Source organism: Hemitrygon akajei, chromosome 7 (assembly GCF_048418815.1).
Source record: "Hemitrygon akajei chromosome 7, sHemAka1.3, whole genome shotgun sequence".
NCBI lineage: Eukaryota > Metazoa > Chordata > Chondrichthyes > Myliobatiformes > Dasyatidae > Hemitrygon > Hemitrygon akajei.
The window spans coordinates 23,320,486-23,337,615 of NC_133130.1; the positions used below are offsets into that span (position 1 = coordinate 23,320,486).

The 17,130-nt window shown below is 41.6% G+C and overlaps 1 protein-coding gene across 1 annotated transcript in view; it reads left to right on the top strand.

Moving 5' to 3' along the window:
- Positions 1–282: 282 nt before the first annotated feature.
- LOC140730294 (multiple coagulation factor deficiency protein 2 homolog) overlaps positions 283–17,130 on the top strand; it is a 35,210-nt gene continuing 18,362 nt past the window's right edge. Inside the window, exons 1-2 of the mRNA XM_073050507.1 lie at positions 283–565; positions 13,838–13,924. Coding sequence (XP_072906608.1) covers positions 429–565; positions 13,838–13,924 — 224 coding nt within the window. The 5' untranslated portion in view covers positions 283–428. The remainder of the gene's footprint in view (positions 566–13,837; positions 13,925–17,130) is intronic.

Below are 17,130 nucleotides of genomic sequence, written 5' to 3' on the forward strand. Positions count from 1 at the left end.
TTCAGCAGGCACAACATGTGCCAAAGGGTCTGATTCTGTGCTGTCGTGTTCTGTGACTCCATAAGGAGCCTCTAGTTTTAATAACCCTGAGTAACAATTAGGTTTGAAAATTATGCTTTAAACACCATTTTACTCAAATATTAAGATTTTTTTTCAGATTGGTAAGTATAACATAGGCTGTTTGCCTCTTAACATGGAATGCTGTTATGACTCAATTGGTTACATTTTAGCAGTTAGAGGAAGTTGAGAAGTTTGTCACACTGAAGTGAAGGACACATTCTGGATCAATGAGCTGGTAACTTGGCTGAACTACAAGTGGAAAAAGTTGCAGTTTAATATCAGCACAGATAAAGGTGCTGTGTGGGAGTTGTCCATCTGCAGTGGAGCAATACAACAGAAGGAGCTAACGACAGAAGAGTGGGCTAAAGATGCTGTGCCTGTATGGAATTCTCTGCCTGCTTTTCTTCAGATTTGTCCCAGATTGCAGGAGTATGGATTCTGCTCAGCTCAAGGTTGGAATTCTGAAGGATGCCTTTCACAACAGAAGCATCATCACCGATCACCAGTAAGTTCAGTGCAAAGTCATAGTTACAAGCAGGTTATTCCCCAGCACCTCCCCCACTGCTTTCACCCCCCTCGAAGTTCTTTAGCAGCCGACTTGCAATTCTGTGGACATATTGTGTTGTGCAAGCCCATAATTTCAGGGCATATTAAAGAAAGCATGAGCTCCAAGACCACTTCGAGGGTGTGCTCAGGTGCTGTGAAACTGAGTGGAGGGGGTGGGGGGCAGAGGGTATAGAAAATAAAACTTCAGACACTGGAAATCTGAAATAATAAAAAAAAATTATGGCAACTCTCAGCAGTTAAGGTGAAGTTTTGACAAAGGATCTTGACCTGAAACACTAATTCTGTTTCACCTTCTGGATTCCAGTATATGTCAAACTCAAGGCCCGCGGGCCAAATCCGGCCCGCGGTGGAATTATCTTTGGCCCACGAGATAGTATCTAATTACTATTAAAGCTGGCCCCAGTAATCGAAGCGCCTATGGCGTATGATATGGCTAATGCTGAGTTTATTCATGTACCAGGTTTTCAGGGTTTTTAGTGTTTATTCGGCAGTCTTCTTCATAAGAAATGGAATTTGTAAAGTGAAACACTTTGTAGTTATAGCAGAGACTGAGACACATGAGAGCAGGCTGAAAAAACGGAGGCAACGAAAGCTGCGTTCGCACGCGTCCGACTGATCCGGCCCGCATGAAGCTGCATTTTGCTCAATCCGGCCCGTGACCTAAAATGAGTTTGACACCCCTGTGACTAACCCCAGTATCTCTCATTTCAAAATCTCTTCAGATGTAAAGTATGTAGATGGAATTGGGATCCTTCTCTTCCCAACAACGACAGCCAAACCCTTGCATTTTTCTGCTTCCAGATCCGAGAACCCATGAACACAAACTCATTACTTTTTATTTCTACTTCTGCACTATTTATTTAATTTAACTATTTAACATACATATATACTTACTGTAATTCCGTTTTTCCTATACCTATCATGTAGTACATTGAACTGCATCTGTAAAGTTTACAAATTTCATGACATGCTGATATTGAATCTGATTCTGAATTTCAAGTTGTCTCAGTAGTGGCAGCTGAAAATGGAGTTGTTTTATTTTTGCCATGTGTACTGAGATAGTATGAGGTAAAGCAATAACAGAAAGAATGAAATGTAACAAGCAGACAGTAAGGTGCAGGGTCTATCTTGTCTCAGGATGTAGATTGTGTTGGGATCTGTCTCTTAAATTTTAAGTCTAACAACAGCCAAACCTTCATGTCTCTCTGATTCCATATCTAAGAACTTTAATTTGTCTTAGTAGTGACAGTTGAGCCAGAAGCTAAATTTGAAGATTAGGGTCTTTCGTCATGGTGCATGAATGACCTAGACATTCTTCTGGAGACCTTGTTCTCCAGAACAAGGGTAATTCTTGTTCTGGAGATCATGCCACTCTAAAGAACTCTGTAAGGGCAGCCTATAGGAAAAGATTGATGGACACAGACACAAGGAGATACTTGGGTGGTGAGCAGTCCTCCAAAGCTGCATAAGATTCCACAGAGGGTGGAAAACCATCTCCAACCTGGTATGTTGATCTGGAGTCAGATTTTGTAGTATAGAAGTGAAGGCCACCTCTGGGTCAACAGAGGGACTTAAACAGATCAGGATTATTGGCAAAGAAGTGGTAGATGGAATACAGTGTTGGGAAGTACACAGTCATGCACTTTGTAGAAGAAATAAAAGAGTAGACTATTTTCTTAATGGAGAGAAAATTCAAAAGTCTGAGGTGCAAAGGGACTTGGGAATCCTCAGGCAGGATTTCCTGAAGGTTAATTTGCAGGTTGAGTTGGTGGTTATGGAAGGCAAATTTTGAGAGGAGTAGAATATAAAATCAAGGATGTAATGTTTTTTTGGCACTGATGAAGCCTCACTTGGGGTATTGTGAGCACTTTGGGCTCCTTATCTAAGAAAGGATGTGCTGACTTTGGAGAGGGTTCAATTGAGGTTCATGAAAATGATTCTGGGATTGAAAGGCTTATCATATGAGAAACATTTGATGGTCCTGGGCCTCTACTCACTGGAATTCGCTATGAGGGACAATCTAATTGAAACCTATCAAATATTGAAAGGTCTATATAGAATGGATGTTTACTATGGTGGGTGAGTTTAAGACCAGTAGACATACCCTCAAAATAGAGGGATGTTCATTTAGAATGGAGATGAGGAATTTCTTTATCCAGAGAGCAGTGAATCTGTGGAATTCATTGCCACAGGTGGCTGTGGAGGTCAAGTGTTTGGGTATATTTAAGGCAGAGGTTAATAGACACTTGATTAGTCAGGACATGAAGGAATATGGGGAGAAAGCAGGAGACTGGGGTTGAAATGCAAATGGGTCGGCCATGATGAAATAGCGGAGCAGACTCGATAGGCCAAATGGCCTAATTCTTTATGGTCTTATATAGAATCCTAACATTTATAATATGACTCTATGTGAATCCAGCCATCATGTGGTGATGATAATCTCATCTTCTGGTGCAAAATGTGAAGTGTATTTGAGAGGTGATAGGCAGAAGGGAAGGGGGAGTGTAGAAACAGAGACAGTAATTCCATGCTCCATGTTCCTTTCCAATCAGATTACATCAGTATTAGTCCTCTGGCACTTTGATCTACATCTATTATCTCCTAACTTCTGTCACTATTTCCAACTCTCATAGGAGCAGAGTTAGGTCATTGGCTGATCGAGTCTACTCCACAGCTGCCTATCACCACCCATCCCCTCCCCTAGATCCATCAATTGCCTACCAGCTTTTAACCATATAACAATTACAGCACGGAAACAGGCCATGTCGGCCCTTCTAGTCCGTGCTGAATGCTTACTCTCACCTAGTCCCACTGACCCGCACTCAGCCCATAACCCTCCATTCCTTTCCTGTCCATATACCTATCCAATTTTGCTTTAAATGACAATACCGAACCTGCCTCTACCACTTCTACTGGAAGCTCATTCCACACAGCTACCACTCTCTGAGTAAAGAAACTCCCCCTTGTGTTACCCTTAAACTTTTGCCCCCTACCTCTCAACTCATGTCCTCTTGTTTGAATCTCCCCTACTCTCAATGGAAAAAGCCTATCCACGTCAACTCTATCTATCCCCCTCATAATATTAAATACCTCTATCAAGTCCCCCCTCAACCTTCTACGCTCCAAAGAATAAAGACCTAACTTTTCAATCTTTCCCTGTAACTTAGGTGCTGAAACCCAGGTAAGATTCTAGTAAATCTCCTCTACTCTCTCTATTTTGTTGACATCTTTCCTATAATTCGATGACCAGAATTGTACACAATACTCCAAATTTGGCCTTACCAATGCCTTGTACAATTTTAACATTACATCCCAACTCCTATACTCAATGCTCTGATTTATAAAGGCCAACATACCAAAAGCTCTCTTCACCACCTATCCACATGAGATTCCACTTTCAGGGAACTATGCACCATTATTCCTATATCACTCTGTTCTTCTGCATTCTTCAATGCCCTACCGTTTACCATGTATGTCCTATTTGGATTATTCCTATCAAAATGTAGCACCTCACACTTATCAGCATTAAACTCCATGTGCCTTCGCTCAGCCCACTCTTCTAACTGGCCTAAATCTCTCTGCAAACTTTGAAAACCTACTTCATTATCCACAACACCACCTACCTTAGTATCATCTGCATACTTACTAATCCAATTTACCACCCCATCATCCAGATTTTTGTTCCACCTGTTCCCCCCACCTTTTTAAAATGGGATCTTTCTCCCCTTTCTCCCAAAATGTTGAATGTCCAATTTCCTGCACAGTTGCTGCTCAGCATGAGAAAGTGATGTGTCAGTAGCAAAGATCAGACCATTCTGAAGCTTAGAGTTGAAGGAAGGTGATTGATGCGTTTGATAGGAAACTGCTCCTTGTAGGTAGTTTAGAACATAGAGCAGTACAGGCCCTTCAGCCCACAATGGTGTGCCAACCTAACTTACTCCAAGATCAATCTAACCCTTCCCTCCCACATATCCCTCCATTTTTCTTTCATTCATCTGCCTACCTAAGAGTCTCTTAAATATCACTAATTTATCTTCCTCTGCCACAGCCCTGGCTGTGGGTTCCATGCACCCACCATTTCCTGTGTAAAATAACTCCCTCTGATATCCCCCCCCCAACTATATTTTCCTCCAATCATCTTAAAATGATGCCCTCTCATATCAGCCATTTTCACCCTGAGGAAAAGACTGTCCACTTGATCTATGTCTCTTATCACCTTATACACCTCTAACAAATCATCTCTCACCCTCCTCTGCTACAAAGAGTATAGCCTAGCTCACTCAACCTTTCCTCATGAGACATGCTCTCTCTGCCAACACAGATGCCTTGTGCAGGAAGGCACAGAGTCGACTGTACTTCCTTAGAAGGTTGGCGTCATTCAATGTCTGTAGTGAGATGCTGAAGATGTTCTATAGGTCAGTTGTGGAGAGCGCCCTCTTCTTCGTGGTGGCGTGTTGGGGAGGAAGCATTAAGAAGAGGGACGCCTCACGTCTTAATAAGCTGGTAAGGAAGGCGGGCTCTGTCGTGGGCAAAGTACTGGAGAGTTTAACATCGGTAGCTGAGCGAAGGGCGCTGAGTAGGCTACGGTCAATTATGGAAAACTCTGAACATCCTCTACATAGCACCATCCAGAGACAGAGAAGCAGTTTCAGCGACAGGTTACTATCGATGCAATGCTCCTCAGACAGGATGAAGAGGTCAATACTCCCCAATGCCATTAGGCTTTACAATTCAACCGCCAGGACTTAAGAACTTTTTAAAAGCTATTATTAATGCTTTTTGAGATAGTGATTTAGATGCATATCATATTTTTTACTGAGTTAAGTATTGTATGTAATTAGTTTTGCTACAACAAGTGTATGGGACATTGGAAAAAAAGTTGAATTTCCCCATGGGGATGAATAAAGTATCTATCTATCTAATCCAGGCAGTATCCTGTTAAATTTTCTCTTCAACCCTTCTGAAGCTTCTATATACTTCCTGTAGTGAGGTGACCAGATCTGAACACAGTACTCCAAATGTGGTCTCTAGAGTTGCAATATTACCACGTGGCTCTTTCACTCAGTCCCCTGACTAATCAAGGCCAACACACCATGTGCCTTTTAACGACAATCATCAGTGAGTAGGATCTAAACTCTGACGTGATAAAGCTGTTTATTTCTTCTGATTATGAAACACTTAGCTTACCGGTTCCTAGCTTGTGCTGTTGCTCGAAATAGTTATAAAATCTGTGCTATCAGGCCACACAAGCAAATTAAATTCGTTTTGCTTGTGTGGTCTGACAGTGGAGATTTTATCACTTCACTGAAATGCTTCAAGCTTACTGAAGTGGAAACTTGCCAGGAAAGCAATTCCAGCATCAGTCAAATCTAAATCTACATGGACAGATTAAACCCCAGACAGTTCCTTCCACAGGTTTCAGACGGTTGTTTGCCTTGTACTTGCCGGACTATTGAAGCCCAACTTTCAACCTGGTCTCTCTTTTAAAGGAAGGGTATACTTGTGGTGGAGGGAGTGTGATGATTGATCAGATTGATTCCTGAGATCCTCGGACTGTCCTACAAGAGAGATGAGGCCTATTCTACCCAGAGCTTAGAAGCGTGAGAGATCAAAACATTCAAAATACTTGCGGAGCTTGACAGTGTAGATTATCTAATGATCCTAATTATTTTTACCTTAATTGATTACTGATTACTTCCTCATTGACAAGGCTAGCACTAATGTCTGTCCCTAAAGTGACTGGACCCTGAACCAAATGGCTTGCCACGGTTACCCTGAGTTCAGCTAAGCTGGTGATTCTGGATCGGGATTGGAACGACAGATTTCCCACCAAATATGGATGTTAGTGACCTAAGTTTAATTTTTTTTTCAATGTAAATTCCTTGGTTGTCATTTGAACTCATCTCTTTGAATTAATAGTCCAGGCTTTTGGATACTAGTCCAGATATATAACTACCCTATCACTATAGCTCATAGAAATGGGAGGAATGTGGACACAGTGGGATCTTCCGCACTGTTGAGAGGTTAAATGTCAGATTTCATAATATGTGTGGATACTGATAGACTAGATTATATGTTGGAACACTTGAAACAAAATCGATTTGATAAGGTCCCACATAGAAGATTGGTGGGTAAAATCAAAGCTCAGGGCATCGGGGGGAAGGCATTGACATGGATAGAAAACTAGTTGGCAGATAGAAAGCAAAGGGTAGCGGTGAATGGGTGTTTCTCGGAATGGCAGGTGGTGACTAGTGGGGTGCCACAGGGCTCGGTATTGGGACCACAGCTGTTTACCATTTACGTTAACGATTTGGATGAAGGCATAGAAAATAACATCATCAAATTTGCTGATGATACTAAGCTGGGTGGCAGTGTGACATGTGATGAGGATGTTAGGAGAATTCAGGGTGACTTGGATAGGCTGGGTGAGTGGGCAGATACTTGGCAGATGGCGTTTAATGTGAATAAGTGTGAGGTTATCCACTTTGGGAGTAAGAACAGGAAGGCAGATTATTATCTGAACGGTGTAGAGTTGGGTAAGGGAGAAATACAAAGAGATCTCGGAGTCCTTGTTCATCAGTCACTGAAGGTGAATGAGCAAGTGCAGCAGGCAGTGAAGAAGGCTAATGGAATGTTGGCCTTTATTACAAAGGGAATTGAGTACAAGAGCAAGGAAATCCTCTTGCATTTGTACAGAGCCCTGGTGAAACCACACCTGGAGTATTGTGTACAGTTTTGGTCTCCAGGGTTAAGGAAGGACATCCTGGCTGTAGAGGAAGTGCAGCGTAGATTCACGAGGTTAATTCCTGGGATGTCTGGACTGTCTTACGCAGAGAGGTTAGAGAGACTGGGCTTGTACACGCTGGAATTAAGGAGATTGAGAGGGGATCTGATTGAAACATATAAGATTATTAAGGGATTGGACAAGATAGAGGCAGGAAATATGTTCCAGATGCTGGGAGAGTCCAGTACCAGAGGGCATGGTTTGAGAATAAGGGGTAGGTCATTTAGGACAGAGTTAAGGAAAAACTTCTTCTCCCAGAGAGTTGTGGGGGTCTGGAATGCACTGCCTCGGAAGGTAGTGGAGGCCAATTCTCTGGATGCTTTCAAGAAGGAGCTAGATAGGTATCTTATGGATAGGGGAATCAAGGGATATGGAGACAAGGCAGGAACCGGGTATTGATAGGAATTGATCAGCCATGATCTCAAAATGGCGGGCAGGCTCGAAGGGCCGAATGGTCTACTTCTGCACCTATTGTCTATTGTCTATAAATTGTAACATGCCAGCCAAGTGTGATAAGACCATATGATATAGGAGCAGAATTAAACCATTTGGCCTATTGAGTCTACGCCACCACTTGATCATACCCAATTTAGTTTCCTTCTCAACCCTGTTCTCCTGCTTTCTCACCATAACCAGAAGACCATAAGATACAACAGTAGAATTGGACCATCTGGCCTATCAAGTCTGCTTCGCCATTTCATCACAGCAATCCAATTTTCCCCTCAGCCCCAATCTCCTGCCTTCTCCCCATATCCCTTAATGCCCTGACCAGTCAAGCTTTTAACATCCTCTGCCTTAAGTATACAAGATATGGCCTCTACAGCTGCCTGTGGCAAAGAATTCCACACATTCACCACTCTCTGATCAAAGAAATTCCTCCTGATCTCTGTTCTAAAAGGAAGCCCCTCTATTCCTCTATTCTGAGGCTGTGTCCTCTGGTCTTAGACTCTCCCACCATAGGAAACATCAATTCCACATCCACTCTATCAAGCCCTTTCACCATTCAATAGGCTTCAATGAGGATACCCCTCTTTCTTCTCAATTCTAGTAAATACAGGCTCAAAGCTATCAAACGCTCTTCATATGACAAGCTATTTTATCCTGGAATCATTTTCATGAACTTCTTTTGCACCCTCTCCAGTTTCAGTACATCCTTTCTAAGATAAGGGGTCCATATCTGCTCACAATACTCCAAATGAGGCCTGAACAGTGTTTTATAAAGTCTCAAAATGACATTGTGTTTTTATATTCTAGTCCTCTTGAAATGAATGCTAACATTGCAGTCTTTCACTACCACAGACTCAGTCTGCAAATTAACCTTTAGGGTATCCTGCACAAGGACTCTCAAGTCACCTTGTGCCTCAGATTTATGTATTTTCTCTCCATTTAGAAAATACTCAATCAAAGTGCAATACCATACACTTCCTGACACTGTATTCTATCTGCCGTGTCTTTTCCCATTCTTCTAATCTGTCTCAGTCCTTCTGTAGCCTCTCCACTTCCTCAAACCTACTTACCCCTTCACCTATCTTCATATCTTCATAGAACCACAGAACATTACAGCACAGAAACAGGCCTTTTGGCCCTTCTTGGCTGTACCGAACCATTTTTCTGCCTAGTCCCACTGACCTGCACCTGGACCATATCCCTCCAAACCCCTCTCATCCATGTACCTGTCCAAGTTTTTCTTAAATGTCAAAAGTGAGCCCACATTCACCACTTCATCTGGCAGCTCATTCCACAAACCCACCACTCTATGTGTGAAGAAGCCCCCCCCCAATGTTCCCTTTAAACTTTCCCCCCTTCACCCTTAACCTATGACCTCTGGTTTTTCTCTCCCATGGCCTCAGTGGAAAAAGTCTGCTTGCATTCACTCTATCTATACCCGTCATAATTTGATACACCTCTATCAAATCACCCCTCATTCTCCTACGCTCCAGGGAATAAAGTCCTAACCTATTCAACCTTTCTCTGTAACTCAGTTTCTCAAGTCCCGGCAACATTCTTGTAAACCTTCTCTGCACTCTTTCAACCTTATTAATATCCTTCCTGTAATTAGATGACCAAACCTGCACACAATACTCCAAATTCGGTCTCACCAATGTCTTATACAACCTCACCATTACATTACAACTCTTATACTCAATACTTTGATTTATAAAGGCCAATGCTCATTACGACCCTATCTACCTGTGACGCCACTTTTAGGGAATTATGTATCTGTATTCCCAGATCCTTCTGCTCTACTGCACTCCTCATGTCCTACCATTTACCTTGTAGGTTCTACCTTGGCTTGACCTTCTGAAGTGCAATACCTCACACTTGTCCGCAATAAACGCCATCTGCCATTTTTCAGCCCATTCCTCCAACTGGTCCAATTCCCTCTGCAAGCTTTGAAGACCTTCCTCACTGTCCACTACACCTCCTATTTTTGTATTATCAGCAAATTTGCTGATCCAATTTAGCACATTATCATCCAGATCATTGATACTGATGACAAATAACAATGGACCCAACACTGATCCCTGTGGCACACCACTTGTCACAGGCCTCCACTCAGAGTAGCAATCCTCCACTACCACTCTCTGGCTTCTTCCATTGAGCCAATGTCTAATCCAATTTACTACCTCTCCATGTATACCTAGCGACTGAATCTTCCTAACTAACTTCCCATGCGGGACCTTGTCAAAGGCCTTACTGAAGTCCGTGTATACAGCATCCACTGCCTTCCCTTCATCCACTTTCCTGGTAACTTCCTCGAAAAACTCTAATAGATTGGTTAAACATGACCTACCATGCACAAAGCCATGCTGACTGTTTCTACTAAGTCCCTGTCTATCCAAATACTTGTAGATCCTATCTCTTAGTATTCCTTCCAGTAGTTTATTCCTACTACCGATGTCAAACTTAGTGGCCTATCATTTCCAGGCTTACTTTTTGAGCCTTTTTTAAACAACGGAACTACATGAGCTATCCTCCAATCCTCCAGCACCTGACCGGTGGATATTGACATTTTAAATATTTCTGCCAGGACCCCTGCAATTTCAACACTAGTCTCCTTCAAGGTCCGAGGGAATACCCTGTCAGGTCCTGGGGATTTATCTACTCTGATTTGCCTCAAGACAGCAAGCACCTCCTCCTCTTTAATCTGTACAAGTTCCATGACCTCCCTACTTGTTTGCCTTGTTTTCATAGACTCCATTCAAGTTTCCTTAGTAAATACAGATGCAAAAAAAACATTTAATATCTCTCCCATTTCTTTTGGTTCCCTACATAGCCGACCACTCTGATCTTCAAGAGGACCAATTTTATCCCTTACTATCCTTTTGCTCTTAACATACCTATAGAAGCCCTTAGGATTATCCTTCACCCTGACTGCTAAAGCAACCTCATGGCTTCTTTTAGCCCTCCTGAGTTCCTTCTTAAGTATTTTCTTACTCTTTTTATACCCCTCAAGCATCTTATTTCCTCCCTGTTGCCTATACATGTTATACATCTCTCTCTTCTTCATCAGAGTTCCAATATCCCTCGAGAACCAAGGTTCCTTATTCTTGTTCATTTTGCCTTTAACCCTGACAGGAACATACAAACTCTGCACTCTCAAAATTTCTCCTTTGAAGGCCTCCCACTTACCAATCACATCCTTGCAAGAGAACAACCTGTCCCAATCTACGCTTTTTAGATCCTTTCTCATTTCTTCAAATTTGGCCTTTTTCCAGTTCAGAACTTCAACCTGAGGACCAGATCTATCTTTATCCATGATCAAGTTGAAACTAATGGTGTTACGATCACTGGAACCAAAGTGTTCCCCTACACACACTTCTATCACCTGCCCTAACTCATTTCCTAATAGGAGATCTAATATTCCATCCTCCCTAGTTGGTACATCTATATATTGATTTAGAAAACTTTCCTGAACACATTTCAGAAACTCTAACCCATCTAGACCTTTAACAGTATGGGAGTCCCAATCAATGTGTGGAAAATTAAAATCCCCTACAATCACAACTTTCTGTCTCCTGCAGTTGAAACAAACCTTGCAACAAAGCCATCAATTCTATCATCCAAATCCTGCCAATCAACCACTGCTTTATCTATGCTAGAATGTTTCCTGTAATACCATGGGCTTGTTATGCAGCCTCATATGTTGCACCTTGTCAAAGGCCTTCTGAAAATCTAAATACATCATCCAATTCTCCTTTGTCCACCCTGCTTGTTATTTTTTCAAAGAAATCATACAGGTGTGTCAGGTAAGATTTTCCTTTGAAGATACCATGCTGACTACCGTTTATTTTATCAAGTGCCTTCAAGTATCCTGAGACCTCATCCTTAATAATCAATTCCCAACACCTTCCCAACCACTAAGGGCAGAGTAACTTGTCTGTACTTTCCTTTCTTCAGCCTCTCTCCTTTCTTGAAGAATGGTGTGACATTTACATTTTTCCAGTCTTCTGGAACCATACTAATGCTTCATAGTCTCTTCAGCCACCTCTTTCAGAACTCTGGAGTGTACACCATATAGTCCAGCTGACTTATCTACCTTCAGATCTTTGTTTCCCAAGAACTTTCTCTCTAGTAATGATAAATTCACACACTTCATGACACCTGGAACTTCCACCATACAGCTAGTGTCTTTCACAATTAAGACTAATACAAAATACTTTTTCAGTTCATCCAGCATTTTCTTGTTCCCCACTACAACCTCTTCACAATCATTTTCCAATAGTTTGATATCCAGTCTTGGTTCTCTTTTACACTTTAGATATCTGATGAAACTTTTGGTATCCTCTTTAATATTATTGGCTAGCTTACTTGTGTATTCCATCTTTACCTTAATGACATTTTTAGTTGCCTTCTGTTGGTTTTTAAAAGCTTCCCAATCCTCTAACTTCACACTAATTTTTGCTCTATTATGCCCTCTCTTTGGCTTTTATGTTGGTTTTGACTTCTCTTGTTAGCCACGGTTGTGTCATCTTGCCTTTAGAATATTTCTTCCTCTTTGGAATGTTTTTATGCTGTGCCTTCTGAATTGCTTTCAGAAATTCCAGCCATTGCTGCTCTGACATCATCCCTGCCAGTGTCATTTTCCAATCAATTCTGGCCAACTCCTCTCATGCCTCTGTAATTCCCTTTACTCCACTGTAGTACTGATATGTCTGACTTTAGCTTGTCCTTAAATGTCAGGGTGAATTTGATCATATTATGATAACTGCTCCTTAGTGTTCTTTTACCTTAAGCTCCCTGATGAATTCTAGTTCAGTACACAACAGCCAGTCCAGAATAGCTGATCCCCTCATGGGCTCAACCATAAGCTGCTCTTAAAAAGCCATCTCATCAATACTCTAGAAGTTCCTCCTGCTAGAATCCAGCACCAACCTGATCTTCCCAATCTACCTGCATATTGAAATCGCCCATGACTATTATAACATTGCCCTTTTGGCATGCATTTTCTATCTCCTGTTGTAATTTGGAGACCACATCCTTACTACTGTTTGTGGGTCTGTTTACAATTCTCATCAGGGTCTGTTTACCCTGGCAGTTCCTTAGCTTATCCACAATGATTCAACACCTTCCAACCTTATGTCACCTCTTTCTAATGATTGGATTTCTTTTTTTTTTACCAACACAGAACTCTGCCTCCCTCTACCTTCCTGCTTCTCCTTTTGATACAACATGTATCCTTGGACATTAAACTCTTAGCCTTAATCTTCTTTCTGCCATGATTCAGTGATGCCAACAACATCATACCTGCCAATCTGTAACAGTGATACAAGTTCATTTATGTACCTTACTATATACTGCACACAGTTGAATATAACACCTTCAGTCCTGTATTCACCATTTTGATTTTGTCAGCCTTTTACGTTGCAACTCATCCTGTTATTTTGCCCTATTATCAGCTTCTCCTCACTACACATTACCTCTGTGAACCAGCTACCTCATTTTCACCACTATCATCCGTCTTTCCTACAATAACCTTTGACAGCCCTACTAATTAAGAACCTATCAATCTCCACTTTAAACATACCCAATGAATTGCCTCCACAGCCATCTATAGCAATGAAATGCACAGATTCAGCACCCTCTGGCTAAAGAAGTTCCTTCTCATCTGTTCAAATTGGACGTCCCTCTATCTGAGGTTATGTATACTGGTCCAAGACTGTAGGAAACATCCTCTCCACATCCACTCTATCTAGACCTTTCAATATTTGTTATGTTTCAATGATTCCCACCCCCCCCCCCCCACTTATTCTTCTAAACTCCAGTGAGGATAGGTCCAGAGCAATCAAATGCTTCTAATATGTTAACCCTTTCATTCCCTGTTTCTGAAAACAGATGAGGAATTTCTGAGTTCAAAGTCCCTCTCTGCCCTTAATGCAATGCTACTATTTCACATCCAAGATGAAATCATATTTGTCTTTGCAGCCACCTTGAGGAGGAACTGAAACAGCATCTTGGAAAGATTGACTTGGACAAAATGTCAGAGAATGAGCTGGAATTCTACTACTTCACGTGAGTCAGGTGCTTCTGCACTTCTGTTGAAAGTCTTCATAAATGTTTTTCCAATATTTTTCCTCAGCTGTTTACACTAAGGTTTATTGTTCAGCACACTGATCATTTGGGCCACTCAAGGGTGTCCCAGACACAAGAAAGAAGCTGGTATCATCAATACGGTGTCCCCCTCCCTCCTCCTTTCACACATACCACTATTGGATCATATCTGTTAAGGAAAAACAATAATTATTATTAAACAAATGCAGACTTTGTGAGAGACATTGCATTTGTTAAATAATAAAGGCATTAATTATTATTAAAATTGTAATTATCTGATGTTCACATCAGTTTCAGAGCTTAATGTAGTTACGTCTGCTGAGTCTGAACATGTAAACATCTGCAGTTACATTCTTGCTGAAGTGCCACTGAAAAGTCAAACTAAACCTTTATTTTTTTTGCCCAAATCATGTTAATAACATCTGATCATGTTAAGTAACCAGCAGAAGTGGCAGATGTCCAGCACAAACAAGGTAAGAATTCTTTTTAACCTTGATCTTTCTTCAGAAATGCTTGTATTCCCACTTAATAAGAAGCTTTTTAACAGTTAGGCAAATCAGTGTTAGCTGGGCTCTCCTAAATGCTCAGTGCACATAGATTCTGGGTTGGCTTACTTGGTTGGCTACCTTGGTTAAAGTGCTAATGCAGGAACTACACATCACTAAAAGCAGGGTTAAAGAAATAAGCCAAGTTGACTTCTGGTATGTGAGACTTGAATGAGGGAATGAGATAGGGCAGGCTGACAAACGTTTGTTTAGGAGAACACTCTACATCTAGTGATCATAATGCTATTAGTTTCGAAGTAAATAAAAGGATAGGTCTGGTCCCCAAGTTGAGGTTCTAAATTGGAGAAACGCCAATTTTGAGGGCATCAGAAAGGATCTGGCAAGTGTGGATTGGGACTGGATTTTCTGGCAAGGGTATTCTTGCTAAATGGGAGGGCTTCAAAAGTGAAGGTGGGAACAAATGAGGTGCTTATGGAGTAGAAGAAATGCAAGAAAACACTTAAAGAAATCAGGAGGGCTAAAAAGTATGTGGTTACTCTAGTAGACATGGTGAAGGAGAATCCTATGGGATTCTACAGATATTTTAAGAGCAAAAGGATTGCAAGGGACAAGATTTGACCTCTGGAAGATCAGAATGGTAGTCTATGCGTGGAGCTAAAAGAGTTGGGGGAATTCTTAGATTGATGTTTTGCATCTGCTTTTACTTGGGAGGTGGACACAGAGTCTATAGAAGTGAGGCAAAGCAGCAGCAAGGTTATGGACCCTATACGGATTAGAGAGGAGGAGGTGTTTGCTATCTTAAAGCAAATTACCATGGATAAATCCCCAGGGCCTGACAGGATGTTCTCATGCACCCTGTGTAAGGCAAGTGCAGAAATTCTCAGGGCCCTAGCAGAGACATCTAAATTGGATTAGACATTGGCTCTGCAGGAGAAAACAGGGAGTGATAGTAGATGGTTTCCTCTCTGACTGGAGGCCTGTGACTAGCGGTGTGCTGGAATGATTGATGCTGGATCCTTTGTTGTTTATCATCTATATCAATGATCTGGATGATAATGTGGTTAGCTGGATCAGCAAAGTTGCAGATGAATGGTGGTGTCGTGGACGGTGAGGAATGCTATCATGGCTTGCAGAGGGATCTGCATCAGCTGGAAAAATTGGTTGTAAAATGGCCAATGGAACTTAATGTAGACAAGAGTGAGGTTTTGCACTTCAATAAGGCCAACCAGGGTAGGGCACTGGGCAATGTGGTAGAAAACAAATGGCTCTGGGAATACAGGTCCATAATTCAATGAAATGGTGTCACAGATATATAGGATTGTAAAGAAAGCTTTTGGCACATTGGCCTTTATAAATCAAAGTATTGAGTACAGGAGATGGGATGTTATGTTGAAGTTGTATAAGACATCGATGAGGTCTAATTTTGGAGTATTGTGTGCAGTTTTTTGTTCAAGAAACATGTAAGGAAGGTTAGAAGAGTACAGAGAAAATTTACAAGGATGTTGAGAGGACTGGAGGACCTGAATTATAAGGAAAGATTGAATAGGTTAGAACTTTGTTCCTTGAAATATAGAAGATTGAGAGGAAATTTGATAGTGTTCAAAATCATGAGGGGTATAGATAGGGTAAATGCAAGCAGGCTTTTTTCACTGAGGTGGGGTGGGACTTCAGCTAGAGGTCACAGGTTAAGGGTGAAAGGTGCAATGTTTAAGGGGAAACTTCTTCACTCAGAGGGCCGTGAGAGGGTGGAACAAGCTGCCAGTACAAGTGATGCATGCCAACTCAATTTCTACATTTTAGAAGTTTAGATAGGCACATGGATTGTAGGTGTATGGAGGGCTATGGTCCAAGTGTAGGTTGATGGGGGGAGGCAGTTTAATGGTTTGGCACAGACTAGATGGGCTCAAGGGCCTGTTCCTATGTTGTATCCCTATGACTCCATTTGAACTCCTTTGAAAGCAGTGTTCTTCGCTCCATTATTGTTGCAGAATATCACTACCTGACAGTGTATGTCAGAATCAGGTTTACTGTCACCGACATGCTGTAAATCATTGGTTGTTTTGTGGCATCAGTACAGTGCAGAAATAACAATAAAAATAATAAATAGTACAAAGGAGCAATAGCAAGGTAGTGTTCATGGACCATTCATTAATCTGATGGTGAAGGGGAAGAAGCTGTTCCTAAAACTGACCTCTCCCCTTACAGTAGGTCTGAGAAGAGGGCACATACTGGATGGTGAGGTGGATGCTATGCCCATGATGGAGCTGGCTGGGTCTATAGCCCTCTGAAGCCTCTTACAATCCTGTGCATTGGCATCTCCATACCAGACACAGAAGCAATCAGAGCACCTTTGCAATACTTAACTACAGTGTTTCATGAAGGAAGCTCATCACTATATTTCCTAAGGCAACCACTACAGAGTATTTAATACAAGTCATGCCAGCTGTCGCCGCATTTTGAGAATGATAAGAAATTCAACAGAAATAATTGGATGTTCGAAGTTCAAAGTAAATTTATTATCAAAGTACATACATGTCACCATATACAACCCTAAGGTTCATTTTCTTGTGGGTACATTCAATAAATCTATAGAATAACAGTAACAGAATCAATGTAAGACCACCTGACTAGTGTGTTCAGCCAAAGTGCAGAGGCAAAAAG